Source organism: Thalassophryne amazonica, chromosome 2 (assembly GCF_902500255.1).
Source record: "Thalassophryne amazonica chromosome 2, fThaAma1.1, whole genome shotgun sequence".
Classification (NCBI taxonomy): domain Eukaryota; kingdom Metazoa; phylum Chordata; class Actinopteri; order Batrachoidiformes; family Batrachoididae; genus Thalassophryne; species Thalassophryne amazonica.
In genome coordinates, this window is record NC_047104.1 from 74,627,366 (window position 1) to 74,650,086 (window position 22,721).

At 42.7% G+C, this 22,721-nt stretch overlaps 1 protein-coding gene across 1 annotated transcript in view; it reads right to left on the minus strand.

The window, feature by feature from the left end:
- Nucleotides 1–22,721, minus strand: part of ush2a (Usher syndrome 2A (autosomal recessive, mild)) — a 1,147,097-nt gene that overhangs the window by 623,572 nt on the left and 500,804 nt on the right. Inside the window, 1 exon segment of the mRNA XM_034188044.1 lies at nt 20,579–20,767. Coding sequence (XP_034043935.1) covers nt 20,579–20,767 — 189 coding nt within the window.

The following is a 22,721-nucleotide window of genomic DNA, read 5'->3' on the forward strand; positions in this document are numbered from 1 at the left end:
CAGAGCAGGTGGAATTTGGTGCGCAAAGAGGAGACCCACTCCAAAAATAGCCTCTCAGGTCTTGCCTCAGTGCGCACACACAGTGATCCATTAACAAGATATTAAATCAACACACTTTTACATACAACAGACATCAACATACAGACATACTTTTATAGCAAGGAACTGTTTTATCAAGCTATAAAAAAACATTGAAAATAATTACCTTAAGCTGCTCAAAATACATCCCACATGGAGCAGGAAAGAGAGGAAAAAAGTGTCCAGATGAAACAGTCCTCTGTGATGCCAGAAGTGATTAGAAGTGTTTTCAACATCCAAGGTTTGGCAGAAAATGATTAATCCACTACAAAATATATAGAGTCCAACGCACAGATTAGGTGCAATTGTGTGCGCAAGAGGAGGAGCTGCTCCAAAATAGCCTCTCAGGTCCTGCGAAGGTGCCAAGCGCACGGATAATGGACTTTTTGCAGACTCGTAAGCACCACGCAAATGCCTCTAAGCCGTAGCAGTAACTCGAACACAAACTGCGCCACGCTGTTGTTGCTAAATTCTGAACATCTTGAAATTAGCACCACGCTCAGAGAGGAGCCTCGTTAACTGAAGATAATGCCTCTAAGAGCTACTCTGAGCCACTATAATGCCACGATAGCTCACGAAACAAAAAAAAAAAAAAAACAGGGTGCGTGGCTCTTTCTTCACTCCTTCTTCACTCGGTGGGACCGAGGCTTTAGAGGCATTTGCGTGGTGCTTACGAGTCTGCAAAAAGTACATTATCCGTGCGCCCGGCACCTTCGCAGGACCTGAGAGGTTATTTTTGGAACAGCTCTCCTCTTGTGCACACAATTCCACCTGCTCTGTGCGCTGGACTCTATATAAAATAATTATTTTGTAGTGGATTAATCATTTTCTGCCAAACCTTGGATGCTGAAAACACCTCTTCTAGAATCAGAGGACTGTTTCATCTGGACGCTTTTTTTTTCCTCTCTTTCCTGCTCCATGTGGAATGTATTTTGAACAGCTTAAGGTAATTATTTTTAATGTTTTTTATAGCTTGATAAAACAGTTCCTTGCTGTAAAAGTATGTCTGTATGTTGATGTCTGTTGTATGTAAAAGTATGTTGATTTAATATCTTGTTAATGGATCACATGAGCTCCGCTGTGTGTGCGCACTGACGCAGTGACTCATCATCACGCTTCAAACGAGCATTTAGGCAGAACGCCAGCTCACAAAAGAGTGATATTTCAGACAATATTGGACGAACACAAAGTTAAAATTTGGGTGACTGCGTGAAAGTGGATGTGTGTTTAAAGCCATGGAAGATAATAAATCCAGTGGAGCAGCTAAGAGCAGGAGCTGTGCAGCAACACAGGTGGAGAGCACGCAAAAGACCGATTTTGAAGACATAACACAAAGTTAAAAGTTGTATCATGATAACTTATAAGCTGCGGAAGAAATAAAGAAATATATATATATATATATATATATATATATATATTTTTTTTTTTTTTTTTTTTTTTAAATGATCCACAGGTGTATATAATAAAACGGCCACCTCATTCTGTATGCAGAATGGAACCGAGCGCAAAAGAGCACTTTTGCAGAAATAAACGGACGAACACAAAGTTAAAAGTGGATTCACATTGTAAAAATGATTGTGTTTAAAGCCAAGAAAAAAATAAAGCCAGCAAGCCACGGATGGAAAGGAAGCCACTTAGAAAGAGCACAGAGGTGGCTGTCCATGAAAGGACAACAGCAGCACATGCACAAAAGAGCAATTTTGCAGAAATAAATGGACAAACATAAAGTTTTGTGTGCTTAAAGCACAGAAGAAAAGCCAGAGAGCCGCGGAGCCAGCGAGGAGCACAGAGGCGGCTCTCCAGGAACCTGTGGTTTGGGTCTAGCTGGTCTGGTGCATTACAGGTGGACAGCAGCCTGGCGCACAACTGCGGAACTGTGCTGGAGTGTCTATTTTTGGACTGCATTTAAAAAAAAAGAAGGGACATCTTTAAATGCTGCTGTGAATCTGTGAATTGAAAACCCACACTTTGAAGGGACCAGGTATGGGAGGGCTGGAGGTTTGGACCAAACTCATGCCTAAAGGTGCGCCAACATGGTGTTATCATGGCGCTATCATGGTGCTATCATGGCACTACGTGGATTAGTGTGGCTGATGCGAGCCATTCGAGGCTGTAATGACAGGTCGGTCGTGGCTCACTAGAGGCTGCTACGCAGCAGATGCGGGGTACAGAGAGGCACATAGTAGCACCTTCACAGTGGATACGTGATAGATCAAAACGTGGGTCATTCTTCGAATAATCACCCCACACCCATGCGTGGCTCCTTCTTCAGCCTTCATTATTCGGTGGGACCGAGGCTTAATGCTTTTTGGCCTTCTCTGCACTTCTTCAGCAACACCCTTAAAGCAAATACTGCATGAGCAGTGCTCTTCCCTATGGGAAGGGGGGAGGGGAATAATGTTGGTCACAGATCTTCGCCTCTCCTCAAAGCTGAGCTTGCAGTATCTCCAAGCTGTGACTCATCATGTTGTCGGTTGGGGTTGAATGATTGGTTGAGGGAGCGGTGTAGGAAGAGAAACCGAAGGGACAGACACACGTCTTCCTCTCCACTTCCTCCAGTGGTGACTTCTCACCCCACTCCCCAGGGCTTTGGAGCCATCTGTTGATGAGCCTATGCAAGTCGGAAGATCCAAACTAACACCAGAAGAGAGAGCAAAGAGAAGAAGAGAAATCTGAAGAAGAAGAGATCTGTAACTAAAGAGAGATCCATAACTGCAGTCAGGTAGTCTCTCCATTAACCACACTCACCTCATCCAAAACTCAGTTTGCCCAGATGCCTGCTGCCAACCAGGCATTTCCACATCTAAAAGATCTTATACCATCCTCAATCAACCTGATCCCAGCCACCAGTTTGTTGTGGAGTGCCTCTGTGCATTTTGCTCTTGCCGTCTGTCCCCGGCTGATGCAAATTATAATGTAGGAAACAGGGAGCTGTTAGCTATTAAGGAGACTTTGGAGGAACAGAGGCAGTGGCTGGAGGGGTCTGCAGTCCCTTTTATAGTCTGGACAGATCATAGGAACCTGGCACACTTCCAAGCTGCCAAGAGACTGAACCTTTGCCAAGCCAGGTGGTCCCTATTTTCTGTCCGCTTTAATTTCATTATCACTTACAGACCCAGATCCAAGAATGGTAAACCCAGTCTTTTCCCACCAGTTTACCACAGACACAGACGTTATGAACCCCAAACCCATCTTTCCCTCTTCTGTCATTCTTGGTAACTTCACCTGGGACATTGAATGTCTGATCCAGTAGCCCCACCAGCAATGTGCTGACCTAGGTGGGAGTCCGTCTGGTTGTTTATTTGTTCCTCCCTCTGCTGTAACTCAGGTCCTTCAGTTTCATTATTCATCCAAACTCACCTGTCACCCTGTTATCCATCGCACTTTGTCTACAGCCAAGACACATTTCTGGTGGTCCTCCATGGCTGGAGATTGCAAGGAGTTTGTTTGTCTTGTTCTGTTTGTGTCAAGGGCAGGTACTGTCACCAATCCCCAATCTGGACTACTCCACCCTCTTCCAATTCACCATCTCCCCTGGGCAATTATTTGTTTGGATTTTGTCACTGGACTTCCTCCTGATAAAGGACACACAATTATCCTCACAGTCACCCACTGCTTCTCCACAGCCACCCTTTTCATCCCTCTCTCGAAGCTCCTTTCAGCACGGGAAACTGCAGACCTCCTGGTCTGTCTGCATGGCATTCCATTGGATGCAGTTTCAGACCAGGGGCCCCATTTCACCTCCCAGATATGGAAGGCCTTCTGCAATGCCCTGGGAGCAGCTGTGAGTCTGCTGTCTGGGTTTTGCCCCAGACGAATGGGCAGGCGGAGCAGCTAATTGCAGCGCCATGGCCTTGATTCGCCCTAATTAAATAAGCTCAACAAAAAAATGAGTTTTCAACTGGAGACAGACTGTGCTTCCACTCTCAGTTGAGAAATTCTTAAGTCATCTGGTGATCTTCAGATAAGCTTGGAGACGTCCCCCGATGGTCCAACACTGCTTCGCAGAGGAAAAACAAAACTGTAATTCAAAGTTCTTCAAAGGGAAGCCCTTGCCTTTTTATCGGTTAAACTCTGGTCATTATGAATTACATGACATTATAATTGCTTCACATCAGAATCTGAAAATGCCCAGGCCTGAAGAACCCGCTTCATGGCCTCAAGCTAAGACAGAACCTCTCCTCATCAAATTTTAACTATTAGAGAAAAAATTACTCATAACCATCCCAAAGACGTATCGTTATCTTTGGCTGCTTTCAGTGATGCCGGTATTTGGTTAGACTCTTTCTCTCCGATTGTTCTGTCTGAGTTATTTTCATTAGTTACTTCCTCCAAACCATCAACATGTCTATTAGACCCCATTCCTACCAGGCTGCTCAAGGAAGCCCTACCATTATTTAATGCATCGATCTTAAATATGATCAATCAATCTTTATTAGTTGGTGTGTGGAGAAAAGATTATGTTGTTTTGCCCCTGTCTTAAAGTAACCCTAATGATGTACTTGTTATTATTACACTGATTGCACAACTTTGTTTTTGTAGCCACTAACGACTGGGAGTGAAGCATGCTGGGGTCATTCTGAACTGGGAGTGAAGAGCTGGAGTTATTATGTTTTTGCAAAAGGAAATACCTTTTTGATGCCTGTTGATTAAAGGAATTATGTGCGCCAGGGAGTTTGAAATGGCCACTCACCCTCCCTTTGCGCACACACTAGAAAAGAGGGGGCAGAGCCATGCTCCGACAGAGTCTGCTGCGGGTTTACGTACGAACGCCCAGCCGGTTGACAGGCACACTCTGCCGAAGGTGTTGGCTCTCCACCTTAAAGGCGTCACGGTAAGAGAGAAAAATGCGCTGCAACCACTTGTGTTTGATGTAACTGCTTTTGTGGGGAATAAATATACGCCTGTTTGTTCTAGCAAAATGCAGTCTGTGTGATCATTTCTGTGTGCCGATCTGACCGAACCTTGTTTCAAAACAGTTGGCTATGTACCACAGGCTTTTAAGGTGGCAGTAATTAAACCATTACTTAAAAAGCCATCACTTGACCCAGCTATCTTAGCAAATTATAGGCCAATCTCCAACCTTCCTTTTCTCTCAAAAATTCTTGAAAGGGTAGTTGTAAAACAGCTAACTGATCATCTGCAGAGGAATGGTCTATTTGAAGAGTTTCAGTCAGGTTTTAGAATTCATCATAGTACAGAAACAGCATTAGTGAAGGTTACAAATGATCTTCTTATGGCCTTAGACAGTGGACTCATCTCTGTGCTTGTTCTGTTAGACCTCAGTGCTGCTTTTGATACTGTTGACCATAAAATTTTATTACAGAGATTAGAGCATGCCATAGGTATTAAAGGCACTGCGCTGTGGTGGTTTGAATCATATTTATCTAATAGATTACAATTTGTTCATGTAAATGGGGAATCTTCTTCACAGGCTAAGGTTAATTATGGAGTTCCACAAGGTTCTGTGCTAGGACCAATTTTATTCACTTTATACATGCTTCCCTTAGGCAGTATTATTAGACGGCATTGCTTAAATTTTCATTGTTACGCAGATGATACCCAGCTTTATCTATCCATGAAGCCAGAGGACACACACCAATTAGCTAAACTGCAGGATTGTCTTACAGACATAAAGACATGGATGACCTCTAATCTCACCCATACTGGCCTCTCTTCATTGGCTTCCTGTTAATTCTAGAATAGAATTTAAAATTCTTCTTCTTACTTATAAGGTTTTGAATAATCAGGTCCCATCTTATCTTAGGGACCTCATAGTACCATATCACCCCAATAGAGTGCTTCGCTCTCAGACTGCAGGCTTACTTGTAGTTCCTAGGGTTTGTAAGAGTAGAATGGGAGGCAGAGCCTTCAGCTTTCAGGCTCCTCTCCTGTGGAACCAGCTCCCAATTCAGATCAGGGAGACAGACACCCTCTCTACTTTTAAGATTAGGCTTAAAACTTTCCTTTTTGCTAAAGCTTATACACTCAACAAAAATATAAACGCAACACTTTTGGTTTTGCTCCCATTTTGTATGAGATGAACTCAAAGATCTAAAACTTTTTCCACATACACAATATCACCATTTCCCTCAAATATTGTTCACAAATCAGTCTAAATCTGTGATAGTGAGCACTTCTCCTTTGCTGAGATAATCCATCCCACCTCACAGGTGTGCCATACCAAGATGCTGATTAGACACCATGATTAGTGCACAGGTGTGCCTTAGACTGTCCACAATAAAAGGCCACTCTGAAAGGTGCAGTTTTGTTTTATTGGGGGGGGGATACCAGTCAGTATCTGGTGTGACCACCATTTGCCTCATGCACTGCAACACATCTCCTTCGCATAGAGTGGATCAGGTTGTCAATTGTGGCCTGTGGAATGTTGGTCCACTCCTCTTCAATGGCTGTGCGAAGTTGCTGGATATTGGCAGGAACTGGTACACGCTGTCGTATACGTCGGTCCAGAGCATCCCAAACATGCTCAATGGGTGACATGTCCGGTGAGTATGCCGGCCATGCAAGAACTGGGACATTTTCAGCTTCCAAGAATTGTGTACAGATCCTTGCAACATGGGGCCGTGCATTATCCTGCTGCAACATGAGGTGATGTTCTTGGATGTATGGCACAACAATGGGCCTCAGGATCTCGTCACGGTATCTCTGTGCATTCAAAATGCCATCAATAAAATGCACCTGTGTTCTTCGTCCATAACAGATGCCTGCCCATACCATAACCCCACTGCCACCATGGGCCACTCGATCCACAACATTGACATCAGAAAACCGCTCACCCACACGACGCCACACACGCTGTCTGCCATCTGCCCTGGACAGTGTGAACCGGGATTCATCTGTGAAGAGAACACCTATCGAACGTGCCAAACGCCAGCGAATGTGAGCATATGCCCACTCAAGTCGGTTACGACGATGAACTGGAGTCAGGTTGAGATGCCGATGAGGACAACAAGCATGCAGATGAGCTTCCCTGAGACGGTTTCTGACAGTTTGTGCAGAAATTCTTTGGTTATGCAAACCGATTGTTTCAGCAGCTGTCCAAGTGGCTGGTGTCAGACGATCTTGGAGGTGAACATGCTGGATGTGGAGGTCCTGGGCTGGTGTGGTTACATGTTGTCTGCGGTTGTGAGGCTGGTTGGATGTACTGCCAAATTCACTGAAACGCCTTTGGAGACGGCTTATGGTAGAGAAATGAACATTCAATACACGAGCAACAGCTCTGGTTGACATTCCTGCTGTCAGCATGCCAATTGCACGCTCCCTCAAATCTTGCGATATCTGTGGCATTGTGCTGTGTGATAAAACTGCACCTTTCAGAGTGGCCTTTTATTGTGGGCAGTCTAAGGCACACCTGTGCACTAATCATGGTGTCTAATCAGCATCTTGATATGGCACACCTGTGAGGTGGGATGGATTATCTCAGCAAAGGAGAAGTGCTCACTATCACAGATTTAGACTGATTTGTGAACAATATTTGAGGGAAATGGTGATATTGTGTATGTGGAAAAAGTTTTAGATCTTTGAGTTCATCTCATACAAAATGGGAGCAAAACTAAAAGTGTTGCGTTTATATTTTTGTTGAGTGTAGTTAGGGCTGGATCAGCTGACCCTGAACCATCCCTTAGTTATGCTGCTACAGACTTAGACTGCTGGGGGGTTCCCATGATGCACTGAGTGTTTCTTTCTCTTTTTGCTCTGTATGCACCACTCTGCATTTAATCATTAGTGATTGATCTCTGCTCCCCTCCACAGCATGTCTTTTTCCTGGTTCTCTCCCTCAGCCCCAACCAGTCCCAGCAGAAGACTGCCCCTCCCTGAGCCTGGTTCTGCTGGAGGTTTCTTCCTGTTAAAAGGGAGTTTTTCCTTCCCACTGTCGCCAAGTGCTTGCTCACAGGGGGTCGTTTTGACCGTTGGGGTTTTTACGTAATTATTGTATGGCCTTGCCTTACAATATAAAGCGCCTTGGGGCAACTGTTTGTTGTGATTTGGCGCTATATAAATAAAATTGATTTGATTTGATTTCATCCGGGGGGGGGGGGGGGGGGGGGACACCTCCTCCCATGAAAGCAAAGGAAAAGATCTTTGGTTTGAAATAAAAATTAGATCAATATTTCTTTCATTTATATCTAAAGACTTATGTTTGTTTGTATTGATTATTCAAACAAAATGCTTTGCATGTAGTCATTCCATTTACTGATATGTGTTCTTGCCACTGATGTTGTTTAAATGTGATTCTGCCCCATCAACAATAGTTTGATGAACTATACTGCCTTAACCAAAGGGAGTGTTTAAGTGTCTATTAATAATATGTGTCTGAGTGTCTGAGAACAAATAGAATTTCAAATTAATTAATGTGTTTAAATAATTGAATCATTTGTGTCTGCCCTGTGACCACATGAAGTTTCTGTGAAGTTACACACCCTAAATGGGTGGAGTTTGGTGATGTTAGTCCCTCTTTAAAAAGTTCGAACCGAGTCTCGCTCACTCTCTTGGAGCACTCCGTAACTCTTTGCTTCTCTCTCTTTCCTTAAAGTTTCATTTTTATTCTTGGGCCAAGGCCCCATTGCTAAGATAAGATAAGCTACCACGTGGCATTCATTCATCCTTTACTTTTGATAAACTGACAAACCTGACACTTTAAGGTGCGTCAAATCTTTTGAATTTTTAAGAGAACTTCTGAGCTGAGCTTTTCAAATTAAGAGTGAATTTACAGAAAAGCGACTTTTCCTTTTCATTATAATTTTTCAATGCTCTTAAAGTTTTACCTTTTGTCTAAATTCACAAAGACTTTTAATCTGGCTCCAAAAAAACTTTTGAAAAGCTACCAGAACCCATTTTCAACAAACACCTTCCACCTCTGAGGTCCAAGCTGATGACAGAGCTGATTTCAAACCAGCTGGTAATGCCAGCCAACCCAAGCCTTGGGATCGTGACGGGGAGACCTCTGAGTTAACCCCTTGACCCAAGTGAGCTCACGCTGCCCAAAGAACCTACATCAATGATGGACGGACGGAACAGAAGCTAAGTGACTCAGTTCAAGGTTCCAGGAAAAAGGTTTGTTGTCAATGGATACAGGTGGCTCCTTTTTAAACATATTCATGTTTGTTTAATGTTTTTCTTAATAATTGGCTGCAAAATTTCAATTTTCAATTTATTTAAATTTATATAGCGCCAAATCACAACAGAGTTGCCTCAACACACAGGTAAGGTCTAACCTTACCAACCCCCAGAGCAACAGTGGTAAGGAAAAACTCCCTCTGAGGAAGAAACCTCAAGCAGACCAGACTCAAAGGGGTGACCCTCTGCTTGGGCCAAAAAATTCATCACTAAATTCCAATCACATTTATTTACTTAAAGTTTTAAGCTTTATCTCTCTTTCTTCCAATGTCTCATGAGTTAGTAAGAATTGTGTCCATAAATAAACTTATTTAATCACTGTCCATAAAATGCCAGTAAAATGTTCATTTCTTGAATAAATTGTGAATAAATTGTAAATATTTCTCCTGTGGTTCATTTTGTGTTCAGAAGGAAACCCTTGATCAACCGTATCTCAGACTAACCGCAATTCAGACTTCAGATCAGAGACTGATTAAATTAAATTGAGACTGATTAATTAACTTGAGACTGATAAATTAATGAATGTTTAAATTATAGTACCTATGCTTCAAATAGGTGGTGCCCCAAGTAATAATTAAATAATAAGTATTAACCCTAAATTGTTAATTATTTTGATGACTCATCAGATGGATCTAATCCGATCTAATTAAATCTGGGAGTTTAACTACTTATTCACTACACATTCGCTATATATATCTAAAGCATCTCTGTGTGGAGGCATAAAGATTTAAATAAAAACATTACATTTTATGGTGCCCGCGTGTGACGTTTATTCCATAAATAAATGCTACATTTCTGGTGCCCCTGTGTGAGCCGATCGTATTTTTAATAAATAAATAATGTTACATTTTCTGGTTCCTCGTTGCAAGGCCTGAATATCTGTAAATTTATTAAATTGAATTGAATTGAATAAGCTTTATTGTCATTGTATAAAAAACACAATGAAATGTCGTTCGGCTACACCCCTGTGCAGCAGCTCCCTCACAGATAAATTACAATATACAGTAGACTATCACATATAAAATATATAGTCTGTTAAAAACTCAGTATAAATAAGATAATGAATATTAAATACATATTTTAAAGAATAAAACAGTGAAGGGAATATCCGGTGCAATAATAAAAACAGTGCAGTGTAATCCCCAGTGCGATACAAGTAGTCAATATTCTTCTAAAAGTCTTTTCACAGCCATTGGGAAAAAGCTGTCCTTCAGTCTGTTTGTGCGGGCTCGGATAACCCGGAGCCTGCCAGACGGGAGGATGGGGAAGAGGGAGTGTCCCGGATGGTAGGGATCATTCGTGATCTTTGTGGCCCGTCTGAGAAGGCGTTTTGAGTAAATCTCAGCCAGGGATGGGAGCGGGCAACCGATGATCCGCTGAGCTGTTTTAATCACTCGCTGAAGCTGTTTCTTCTCAGATGCGGTGCAGCTGGCGTACCACACCGTACATCCATATGTGAGTACGCTCTCGATGGTGCAGCTGTAGAAATTCTTCAACAGAGGCGGAGGCAGCTTGTTCTTTTTCAATGTTCTTAGGAAAAATAGGCGTTGCTGGGCCTTTTTAACCATATGATTGGTATTGGCAGTCCAGCAAACTTCCTCAGAGATGTGTAGTCCTAGGAACTTGAATTCTTGGACACATTCCACCTGTTCCCCTTTGATCATCAGAGCAAGGTGAGGTGTAGCCCGCGCTAAACGTTACATAATCAAGAATTGGACTTCACTCTCCGTCATAGTCACACATCCTGCAGCCTGAAGTCACACATCCTGCAGCCTTGGATTGAATACATGCACAACTCCCAGGTGAGCACAGCCCAGGACTCACACCTTTTGAGTACTCCCTGGGTTATCAGCTACATCTTTTTCCACAGAGGAGATACAGCTAGTCATCCCTTCAGTCCAGGTACACCTTTGCCATTGCTGCAGCATCTGCAAATCCCCTCTTTCTTCCCTTGCTTGGGTCCCGGGGCCGGGCCTGTCGCCATGCAGATCATTATCGGGAGCGGGCCCACCACCATGCATACTGTCATTGTGCGCTGGCCCCTGTTTATAGCCCTGGCGAGGAGGTGTAGTTGCCATCCATAGACATCCCTTTGAAGGCAGGGGCCCACAAATTGTTTCCATGATACCTGGGTCTGTTTGTGGTGGATCGCATTGGTAACTCCATGGCAGTCAGGCTTCGGTTGCTCTGCTCTCTTTGCATTAACCCATTTTTCCATGTCTTTCACCTGTAATCTGTCAGGATCAGCCCTCTGTGTCCTTCGGCTAATCCCCCTCCTGCTGCCCGTCTCATGGATGGTCATCTAACCTTCACTGTGTGGTGCCTGCTGAATGTTTGCTGCCGGGGTCCGGGTCTCCAGTACTTGGTAAACTGGGAGGGTTATGGCCCAAGTTAATCCTGAATCTCTCATTGCTGCAGGATTTCTACCAGGACCATCCACGTGCTCCGAATCATTCATCTGGGTGTCTCCTTGAGGGGGTGCTGTTGTAATTTGGGGCTGCAGTCGGATCTGTGCCTGGTTTCCTCTCCTTCCTCCTGTGTTTTTCCCTCCAGTGGAGTTGCTCATGAGAAACACCTGTGGCAGCATTACATCTGTTGGCAATTAGCGGTGTCTACTTAAGACCTGGATGAGCAGAAGGACATCGCCAAATTATTCTACTCACAGTGGGGTAAAGTTGGCCTCAGTCACCTCATCTCTCGTTCTGTGTGTTTGCTTGATTTTTTCCTGTCTACTTTGTCTGACTTTGTTTTGTACTTTGCAGTTCTTCAGCTGTCACCAGCTCCACTGGCCCACCTAGTTCAAGTCTCAAACTTCCAGCTCTCCAGTGTCCTTTTCTATGGTCTCCTCTGTCTACATTGCAATTATCATTCCTTGTTGGACAGTAAACTGGTATTTTATGCCATTCTGCCTCATTACATTTTGAGTCCTTATCAGTCTCCCTGTTTTCATAACACATCAACTTTATGCCTTTATTTAGTTCCTGTAACTACTAGTGTGGTGGCAGTGCATTTCTCTGATAAACTGTAGATTCAAAATCTGCTTGTAGAGTGTGCAGGTTCTCAGCAGGTCTCTGTGGACACACTCTGGCCTCATCCCATAGCCTGAAGCCATCGCTTAGGAACAATGTTAGTATTATATACTGTTAAATGAAATCATCTAATGCTATCAGGATGTTACGACTTTCAAAAGTATTAACTCTCATGCAAGTTTATATGGGAACTATTAGGTAAGTGTTTATTTGTCTCTGAGGGTGTTAAATTCTAGATTTGCAGTGTGTGATTGTATAGCTTCAGTGAGATATCCATCTGTCTTTATGTACAGCTACGTACACTAGAAGTCTTTCAGAAAGCGCTGTAACTAGGTTTAAGGATATGATTCCTTCTTTATGTTCTCTAATGCCATATACCAACACAGTGCAGAGTAGCTACCTAAACTCTGTAAGGGAGATAGAGTATCTCGTCAATAGTTTTACATCCTCATTGAAGACAACTTTGGATGCTGTAGCTCCTCTGAAAAAGAGAGCTTTAAATCAGAAGTGTCTGACTCTGTGGTATAACTCGCAAACTCGTAGCTTAAAGCAGATAACCTGTAAGTTGGAGAGGAAATGGCGTCTCACTAATTTAGAAGATCTTCACTTAGCCTGGAAAAAGTGTCTGTTGCTCTATAAAAAAAGCCCTCCGTAAAGCTAGGACATCTTTCTACTCATCACTAATTGAAGAAAATAAGAACAACCCCAGGTTTCTTTTCAGCACTGTAGCCAGGCTGACAAAGAGTCAGAGCTCTATTGAGTTGAGTATTCCATTAACTTTAACTAGTAATGACTTCATGACTTTCGTTGCTAACAAAATTTTAACTATTAGAGAAAAAATTACTCATAACCATCCCAAAGACGTATCGTTATCTTTGGCTGCTTTCAGTGATGCCGGTATTTGGTTAGACTCTTTCTCTCCGATTGTTCTGTCTGAGTTATTTTCATTAGTTACTTCATCCAAACCATCAACATGTTTATTAGACCCCATTCCTACCAGGCTGCTCAAGGAAGCCCTACCATTATTTAATGCTTCGATCTTAAATATGATCAATCTATCTTTGTTAGTTGGCTATGTACCACAGGCTTTTAAGGTGGCAGTAATTAAACCATTACTTAAAAAGCCATCACTTGACCCAGCTATCTTAGCTAATTATAGGCCAATCTCCAACCTTCCTTTTCTCTCAAAAATTCTTGAAAGGGTAGTTGTAAAACAGCTAACTGATCATCTGCAGAGGAATGGTCTATTTGAAGAGTTTCAGTCAGGTTTTAGAATTCATCATATTACAGAAACAGCATTAGTGAAGGTTACAAATGATCTTCTTATGGCCTCGGACAGTGGACTCATCTCTGTGCTTGTTCTGTTAGACCTCAGTGCTGCTTTTGATACTGTTGACCATAAAATTTTATTACAGAGATTAGAGCATGCCATAGGTATTAAAGGCACTGCGCTGCGGTGATTTGAATCATATTTGTCTAATAGATTACAATTTGTACATATAAATGGGGAATCTTCTTCACAGACTAAAGTTAATTATGGAGTTCCACAAGGTTCTGTGCTAGGACCAATTTTATTCACTTTATACATGCTTCCCTTAGGCAGTATTATTAGACGGTATTGCTTAAACTTTCATTGTTACGCAGATGATACCCAGCTTTATCTATCCATGAAGCCAGAGGACACACACCAATTAGCTAAACTGCAGGATTGTCTTACAGACATAAAGACATGGATGACCTCTAATTTCCTGCTTTTAAACTCAGATAAAACTGAAGTTATTGTACTTGGCCCCACAAATCTTAGAAACATGGTGTCTAACCAGATCCTTACTCTGGATGGCATTACCCTGACCTCTAGTAATACTGTGAGAAATCTTGGAGTCATTTTTGATCAGGATATGTCATTCAAAGCGCATATTAAACAAATATGTAGGACTGCTTTTTTGCATTTACGCAATATCTCTAAAATCAGAAAGGTCTTGTCTCAGAGTGATGCTGAAAAACTAATTCATGCATTTATTTCCTCTAGGCTGGACTATTGTAATTCATTATTATCAGGTTGTCCTAAAAGTTCCCTAAAAAGCCTTCAGTTAATTCAAAATGCTGCAGCTAGAGTACTGACGGGGACTAGAAGGAGAGAGCATATCTCACCCATATTGGCCTCTCTTCATTGGCTTCCTGTTAATTCTAGAATAGAATTTAAAATTGTTCTTCTTACTTATAAGGTTTTGAATAATCAGGTCCCATCTTATCTTAGGGACCTCGTAGTACCATATCACCCCAATAGAGCACTTCGCTCTCAGACTGCAGGCTTACTTGTAGTTCCTAGGGTTTGTAAGAGTAGAATGGGAGGCAGAGCCTTCAGCTTTCAGGCTCCTCTCCTGTGGAACCAGCTCCCAATTCAGATCAGGGAGACAGACACCCTCTCTACTTTTAAGATTAGGCTTAAAACTTTCCTTTTTGCTAAAGCTTATAGTTAGGGCTGGATCAGGTGACCCTGAACCATCCCTTAGTTATGCTGCTATAGACGTAGACTGCTGGGGGGTTCCCATGATGCACTGTTTCTTTCTCTTTTTGCTCTGTATGCACCACTCTGCATTTAATCATTAGTGATCGATCTCTGCTCCCCTCCACAGCATATCTTTTTCCTGGTTCTCTCCCTCAGCCCCAACCAGTCCCAGCAGAAGACTGCCCCTCCCTGAGCCTGGTTCTGCTGGAGGTTTCTTCCTGTTAAAAGGGAGTTTTTCCTTCCCATTGTCGCCAAGTGCTTGCTCACAGGGGGTCGTTTTGACCGTTGGGGTTTTACATAATTATTGTATGGCCTTGCCTTACAATATAAAGCGCCTTGGGGCAACTGTTTGTTGTGATTTGGCGCTATATAAAAAAATTGATTGATTGATTGATTGGCCTTACCCATGCTTTTCTGGAGTGTTAGGGCGCTTTTCTCTCCTACTCTCAGCAATGCTCCACACTCTGTGTTCACCCACCCTCTGCTTGCCTCTTTTTTTCCTCTCTTTTTTCTCACCGTCTTTCTTTCTCATGTCCTTTAATTCAATTAGAAGCCAAGGCCCCACTCTGCTGCTATTACACCCTCATTTGCTTTCTGTGTTTTTTAGCTGTTGGAGTAATTCTGCAGTCAGGTGTCGAGGCCATCATAAATTAACAAGGAGCCTTATCGTTGTGGACTTAATGTCTGGGGAAAAGAGAGGGAGGGAATGGAGAGAAGAGAAGGAGACACTAAGAAAGACAGACAGAAAGCTCATCTTCATATCTGCCTGGAAACATGGAAGACTAGAGGAGAAGAAGAACGAATAGCAGCAGTGAACGCAGACATCATCATCATCATAAAAGATGAAGAGAGTAAAGATTGAAAAGTGAGCAACAGGAAGGAAGAGAGAGAGAGAGAGAGAGAAGAGGCAATGCCAGTGCATGACATCATTGGGGTAGTCCTGAATGTCTTGTTCCAAATGGAGACAGTGTCCTGATGCTGGGGACTTGCCAAGGAGACATTAACAGGGTTGCTGGGAACAGTCTGCATGTATTATTGTTTGAGACACACAGAAAGTGATGAAAAAGAAAATGTGACTGTGTTTGCAAGTTGTGGAAATATGTAGGCATCTCACGATTTGATTACAATGCAGAGGGTTGCAATTCAATTGTCAATACATCTTGATTCTAAACAAGATTTCTTTTTTCCCTAACTATGTGATTAACCCTCTGGGGTCCGAGGGCATTTTTTGGACAGTTCACTCGCCTGGCATAAATGTTTTATTATTGCTGTTAACAGCTCTTCCTGCATCCCACAATAAAGTTCTATGTCTCTTTTTTTCAGGACAACCTGTGCTTTCATAATATATATGCTTTTGTTGTGTTTTATAAGTGTAATAAAGGTTTACACTCATAAATAAGAAAGGAAAAAGTAAAGCGGAAAAATAATTTTCCACACACATTTATTCAAAACACACAGCATACTATAATAAACAACTGTTTTGACACTTTAGAAAGGTAATTTGAGGTCTTGTGTGAAAGACTGTACAACAAAAAGGTTCAAACAATAAACACGAATGCACATTTTGAACAATATATACAAAATGGTCGATGCGTTTTTGTTTGTCTTCATGTCAAAGCAATTTCTGTCTGCTATTACACAAAGGTTACATCACAAACTTGCATTCACGTGCAAACTAGTGGAGCAATCCTGATAGTTACACACACTTTGTTTGAGCACGTGAGATTGTCATCAGAGGCTCTCCCTCTGCTCCATCTGCTTTCACTGATCGCTGTGCATAATGGCGCAGGGTGCATGGAGCCCAATAGTATGTACTCATTGGAGCACCCAGGGGGCTATTCAAACAGGTCAATTAGTAACATATCACTCCTGAAAACGATCTTTGGCTTGTCACGTGAGGTAAATCTGCCCTACGATTGGATTTTGGAAAACCATGTGACGGTGAACCAATTCTGATTGGACACTCACATTGCACACGTCATCACACAGCTTCTATGAGGAGTACAAAGATGGCTGATGGCTGGCTCGAAAGTCTGCGGAGTTAACGTTTTAGCAAAAAAAGTAAGTTTCTATCTCATATCATTAAAAAGTTATTTAAAATTTAGTAAAGCTTGGTCTTAGTTGTCGTATATGATGGCGTCGGCCCCAGAGGGTTAAGCAAGTAACTTTGGCTTCTCCTTTTCACTTGAGGTTGCCACAGCAGATCCAATATGGATCTGCATGTTGATTTGGCACAGGTTTTAAGCTAAATGCTCTTCCAGATGCAACTCCATATTAATGGAGAATGGGCAGAGGAGGTCTTGAACCAGGAACCACCTTCTCTGAAAACAAGTGCGCTAAACACTTGGCTGCCCTTTTTTCTCAGTGTGTGACTACTCAGTACTTTTCAAAGCAAAGTATTCATAATGATCCATCTTGAATTTACTTCCAATACATCATTTAATAGCTCAGCCATATTTGTACCTGTGTGCCTCTCATTCACTGATTCTAAATTCTAAAACTCACAGGGGTTGTTGCCCACATGCTTCCTGTGCCAGTGTGGGTTATTATTACCACTCCAAAAAAGGGAATGGTAAAACGTTTATGTGCATCTCATCACAATTCATGGGCACATGGACTGTGCTGCACTAACTCACTGTGTACTTGAGACATAATAATAATAATAATAATAATAATAGTAATAATAATAATAATAATAATAATAAAACGAGCACGTGTGGTGATGATGGTGAAAACTTTGCTTCTCTACTGTTTTTCTGACACTCATACGCACATATTCAAATGAAAATAGTGGTGGAGGCGCTCTGAAGTGATCAACCTTAAATGACAGCCATGATACATGACAAATAAGTTATTTTAATTATTTTTTAGCCCTTTATGAAACAGTATGTCTGCCTGCTTTCACTGGATCCATCAGCTGATCCTTCTACGTGGTTGTGGAGGTGAGGATTTTTTTTAAAGCTGAGATTTTCTTTAAAGGTGCAAAAAGCACTTCATCACATAACTGATCTTTATATTGTAAGGTAAAAACTGTGTTCAGATGTCACATCAACTCGTTGCAAAGTGGTGCCTCTTATCCCTTTAGCACAAAGAAGACTGTCTGTAAAGTATGGCAAGAACTAAACAGACCGCTCATAAGTCAACCGGTGGCAAGGCGCCAAGGACACAGCTAGCCACTAAGGCAGCCTGTCAGAGCGCGCCTGTCAGAGCGCACCTGTCAGAGCGCGCCTGCCACCGGCGGCATCAAAAAGTCTTGCTGCCACAGGCCCGGTACTGTGGCGCTCAGAGAGATTTGTCGCTACCAGAAACCCACCGAGCAGCTGATCTGCAAGTTGCCCTTCCGACGTCTGGTGAGGGAAATCACTCAGGATTTCAAGACCGATCTGCATTTCCAGAGTAGCGCTGTGATGGCTCTGCCAGTAAGACTTATCTGCTCTGCCTCTTTGAAGACACCAATCTGTGCGCCACCCACGCCAAACAGGTCACCATCATGTCCAAAGACATTCAGCTAGCTCGCCGGATCCAAGGAGAGAGGGCTTAAAGCGAGCTGAGAGCATCATGCCCAGACAAAGTAAAGGATAGCTACAGGAGAAAGGTGGAGCAGAGGCTGAAACAAAATAACATGAAGGAGGTCTGGGAAGGTGTGAAAACCATCACAGACCAAAACACAAAGACCACAGTAAAGCCCCTTTCACACCAGGCCCACTTCGAGTTGCGTCATGCGGCGCCATGACAACGCCACGTGGAAGCAACCCATTGCCGAGACGATGTAGCTCAATGCCGCAACAGCTCGAGGGACGCAAAGGATGAAGTGAATCGGACGCCAAAAATTAAACATGTTTAATTTTTTTTGTGTGTGTCCCGTGCTAGACACAGAAATTAAGTGGTTTCAAAGCAACTCAGGGCAACGCGACAGTACTCAACATGACTGGAAGGCACACCCTCAGAATACGTTACCCAACGCCAATTTATGATTCCTGCTGTTTTCCATTGCTCCCGAAGTATTAATCATGCAGGATTGTTTTTATACCATGTACACAATGCAAAGAGCACAGGAGAAAAAAATGCTGATTGCAGCCTGACTGCAGCTGCAGCTCCTCGCTCTTAAATTCTCTCACAACTGTATTTAAATAAAGTCCATTAAAGTCCTTCTAACAGACTGATTGCCAGAGACAGGACATGTCCACATCCAGTAAAACGTCTGGACATCTCCAGTCCACTCACGGACGATTCGTTCGCGTGCGCACATGTGAGCAATTAAAATAAAAAAAAAAAAACTGTCTGGCTGCAGGCAGTTCGTCACTCTCCCCTCAAGCTCTCTCATCACTGTGTTAAATAAAGGACTAAAAGGACATAAGTCCTGCTCACAGACTGATTGCCAGAGACAGGACATGTCCACATAAAGTATAACTCCAGACATCTCCACATTTACTCACATGCAGCTCGCAGTCAAAGGAAAAAAGACAAACTGCAACAGAATTCAGAGCGCAGACCTGCAGCTCAGCACAAGAACAAATATAAACCAGAAGAGAAATAAGAGTGCAAAGACTGGCTGCAGCCAAACTGTGCACTCTGTTTTCTCTGTGCAGAGAACCTGCAGGCTGCGTCCTCACTTCCTCTCTGTCCATCTGCTGCGTGCACCTGACGCAGACATTCCTGCATCGTCATGACGCCACATGAAGCAACTTGAAGCAGCCCCAGTGTGAAAGGGGCTTTAAGGCCATTTACATGAGCATTCCTTGGCTTCACGCAATAGCACGAACTGTGTTGTGACGATCCCACCCGCTGTGTTCACAGCTGGACGCCATTCTTTGTTCTATCAACTGCCACATGCTCTGCGCTGGACGCTGCATATATAAAATAATTATTTTGTGGCGGATTAATCATTTTTTTCTGCAAATTGGCCATTGAAAATGGCTCTAGTCACTTCCTGAACCACAGAGAAGTCTGCAGCCGGAGCCGGAGCCATTTTGAGCCATCTAAAATAATTCTAATTATTTGTTTGATTAATTAATTATTTGTCTTGTTTACATCATCATTGGCTTGATAAAACAGTTGTGTGTTCTTTCCTTCTTGTCTGCAGCTGTTAAAGTATTTATTTTTATGTTTACAACAGATTTAACTTCTTATAATCCTTCAGACGAGCTGCGTTCTGATGCGATCCGCTGACGTCACCACTCGCTCTGTTCACTGTTTGATTAATCCACTTGATGAGCTGCATGTCGTGTTGGAGATTAGATCACACCACATAGCACGACATTTGTGCGTGAAAGATTTTTTGAACATTTCAAAATTCTCTGTGCGTTCTGTCTGCACGTGTTAAAGAAGAGTTTACTCTACAGCACGACACATCACGACTTGTGTCGTGATGTGTCGTGAAGTAAAGGCATGCTCGTGTAAATGCCCCTTAACAGGGTGAACAATGTAGAGGGCGAACAACGGGTTCAAATAGTCCATGCTCCCCACCCTCTCCCTCACTGCAGCCATCGCTCCTTCCCTCAGCACACCTCCCACCAGACATCCCAGCAGCAGCCCCATCTTCCTCCTCCCCCAACTCAACACAATCTCCTCCATACATGACTGTGGACCAGGTCAGAGGACAGCTGAGGAAGCTTTATCCCAGGAAAGCTGCAGGCCCAGACAAGGTGTGCCCTGACTGGGAGAACCGCTAAAGCGTATCTTCAACCTTATGGTGCCCTGACACGTATTTGATCAGTCCAAATATGCTTTGATTGGACCAAATACTGAACTCTGAGATTGGATCGGGAGATCCCTAATGCAGTATATCATGCATGTTTGCATGTAAATTTTCTGTGGGTTTTACCTGTGAATGTTCCATCAGCCATGTATGTGACTTTGATTGGTGGTGCTTCTGGCTCATCTTGATTGTAGGCCCTCAACTCGTACCTGTCAATCACCCCTCTGATGTCACCAGTGGGAGGAGCCCAGCTCACCTTTGCACTGAAGCCGCTCAAACTCTCTACTGTTGTCGGAGGTGCTATAGATTGAGGTACTAGAAAGAGATAATAGAATATATATTATATACATATACATACAGCTAACAGCTAACTGATCATCTGCAGAGGAATGGTCTATTTGAAGAGTTTCAGTCAGGTTTTAGAATTCATCATAGTACAGAAACAGCATTAGTGAAGGTTACAAATGATCTTCTTATGGCCTCGGACAGTGGACTCATCTCTGTGCTTGTTCTGTTAGACCTCAGTGCTGCTTTTGATACTGTTGACCATAAAATTTTATTACAGAGATTAGAGCATGCCATAGGTATTAAAGGCACTGCGCTGCGGTGGTTTGAATCATATTTGTCTAATAGATTACAATTTGTTCATGTAAATGGGGAATCTTCTTCACAGACTAAAGTTAATTATGGAGTTCCACAAGGTTCTGTGCTAGGACCAATTTTATTCACTTTATATATGCTTCCCTTAGGCAGTATTATTAGACGGTATTGCTTAAATTTTCATTGTTACGCAGATGATACCCAGCTTTATCTATCCATGAAGCCAGAGGACACACACCAATTAGCTAAACTGCAGGATTGTCTTACAGACATAAAGACATGGATGACCTCTAATTTCCTGCTTTTAAACTCAGATAAAACTGAAGTTATTGTTCTTGGCCCCACAAATCTTAGAAACATGGTGTCTAACCAGATCCTTATTCTGGATGGCATTACCCTGACCTCTAGTAATACTGTGAGAAATCTTGGAGTCATTTTTGATCAGGATATGTCATTCAAAGCGCATATTAAACAAATATGTAGGACTGCTTTTTTGCATTTACGCAATATCTCTAAAATCAGAAAGGTCTTGTCTCAGAGTGATGCTGAAAAACTAATTCATGCATTTATTTCCTCTAGGCTGGACTATTGTAATTCATTATTATCAGGTTGTCCTAAAAGTTCCCTAAAAAGCCTTCAGTTAATTCAAAATGCTGCAGCTAGAGTGCTGACGGGGACTAGAAGGAGAGAGCATATCTCACCCATATTGGCCTCTCTTCATTGGCTTCCTGTTAATTCTAGAATAGAATTTAAAATTCTTCTTCTTACTTATAAGGTTTGAATAATCAGGTCCCATCTTATCTTAGGGACCTCGTAGTACCATATCACCCCAATAGAGCGCTTCGCTCTCAGACTGCAGGCTTACTTGTAGTTCCTAGGGTTTGTAAGAGTAGAATGGGAGGCAGAGCCTTCAGCTTTCAGGCTCCTCTCCTGTGGAACCAGCTCCCAATTCAGATCAGGGAGACAGACACCCTCTCTACTTTTAAGATTAGGCTTAAAACTTTCCTTTTTGCTAAAGCTTATAGTTAGGGCTGGATCAGGTGACCCTGAACCATCCCTTAGTTATGCTGCTATAGACGTAGACTGCTGGGGGGTTCCCATGATGCACTGTTTCTTTCTCTTTTTGCTCTGTATGCACCACTCTGCATTTAATCATTAGTGATCGATCTCTGCTCCCCTCCACAGCATGTCTTTTTCCTGGTTCTCTCCCTCAGCCCCAACCAGTCCCAGCAGAAGACTGCCCCTCCCTGAGCCTGGTTCTGCTGGAGGTTTCTTCCTGTTAAAAGGGAGTTTTTCCTTCCCACTGTAGCCAAGTGCTTGCTCACAGGGGGTCGTTTTGACCGTTGGGGTTTTACATCATTATTGTATGGCCTTGCCTTACAATATAAAGCGCCTTGGGGCAACTGTTTGTTGTGATTTGGCGCTATATAAAAAAAAAATTGATTGATTGATTGATTGATACATCTATATACAAAAAGGGCTACGTCTGTCTGTCCGGAATAAACTCCCAAACTATGAAATGTGGCCCTAAAAACTATATATATTCTGAATCCTCATGACATGGGGAACAAACAGGTTCCATTTTTTTAAACGTTGAACTGAAAATTACCCCCAAATAGCCATTTATGTAAGACCATACAGTGTTGTACCATGTGCGATAAGCTTCCCA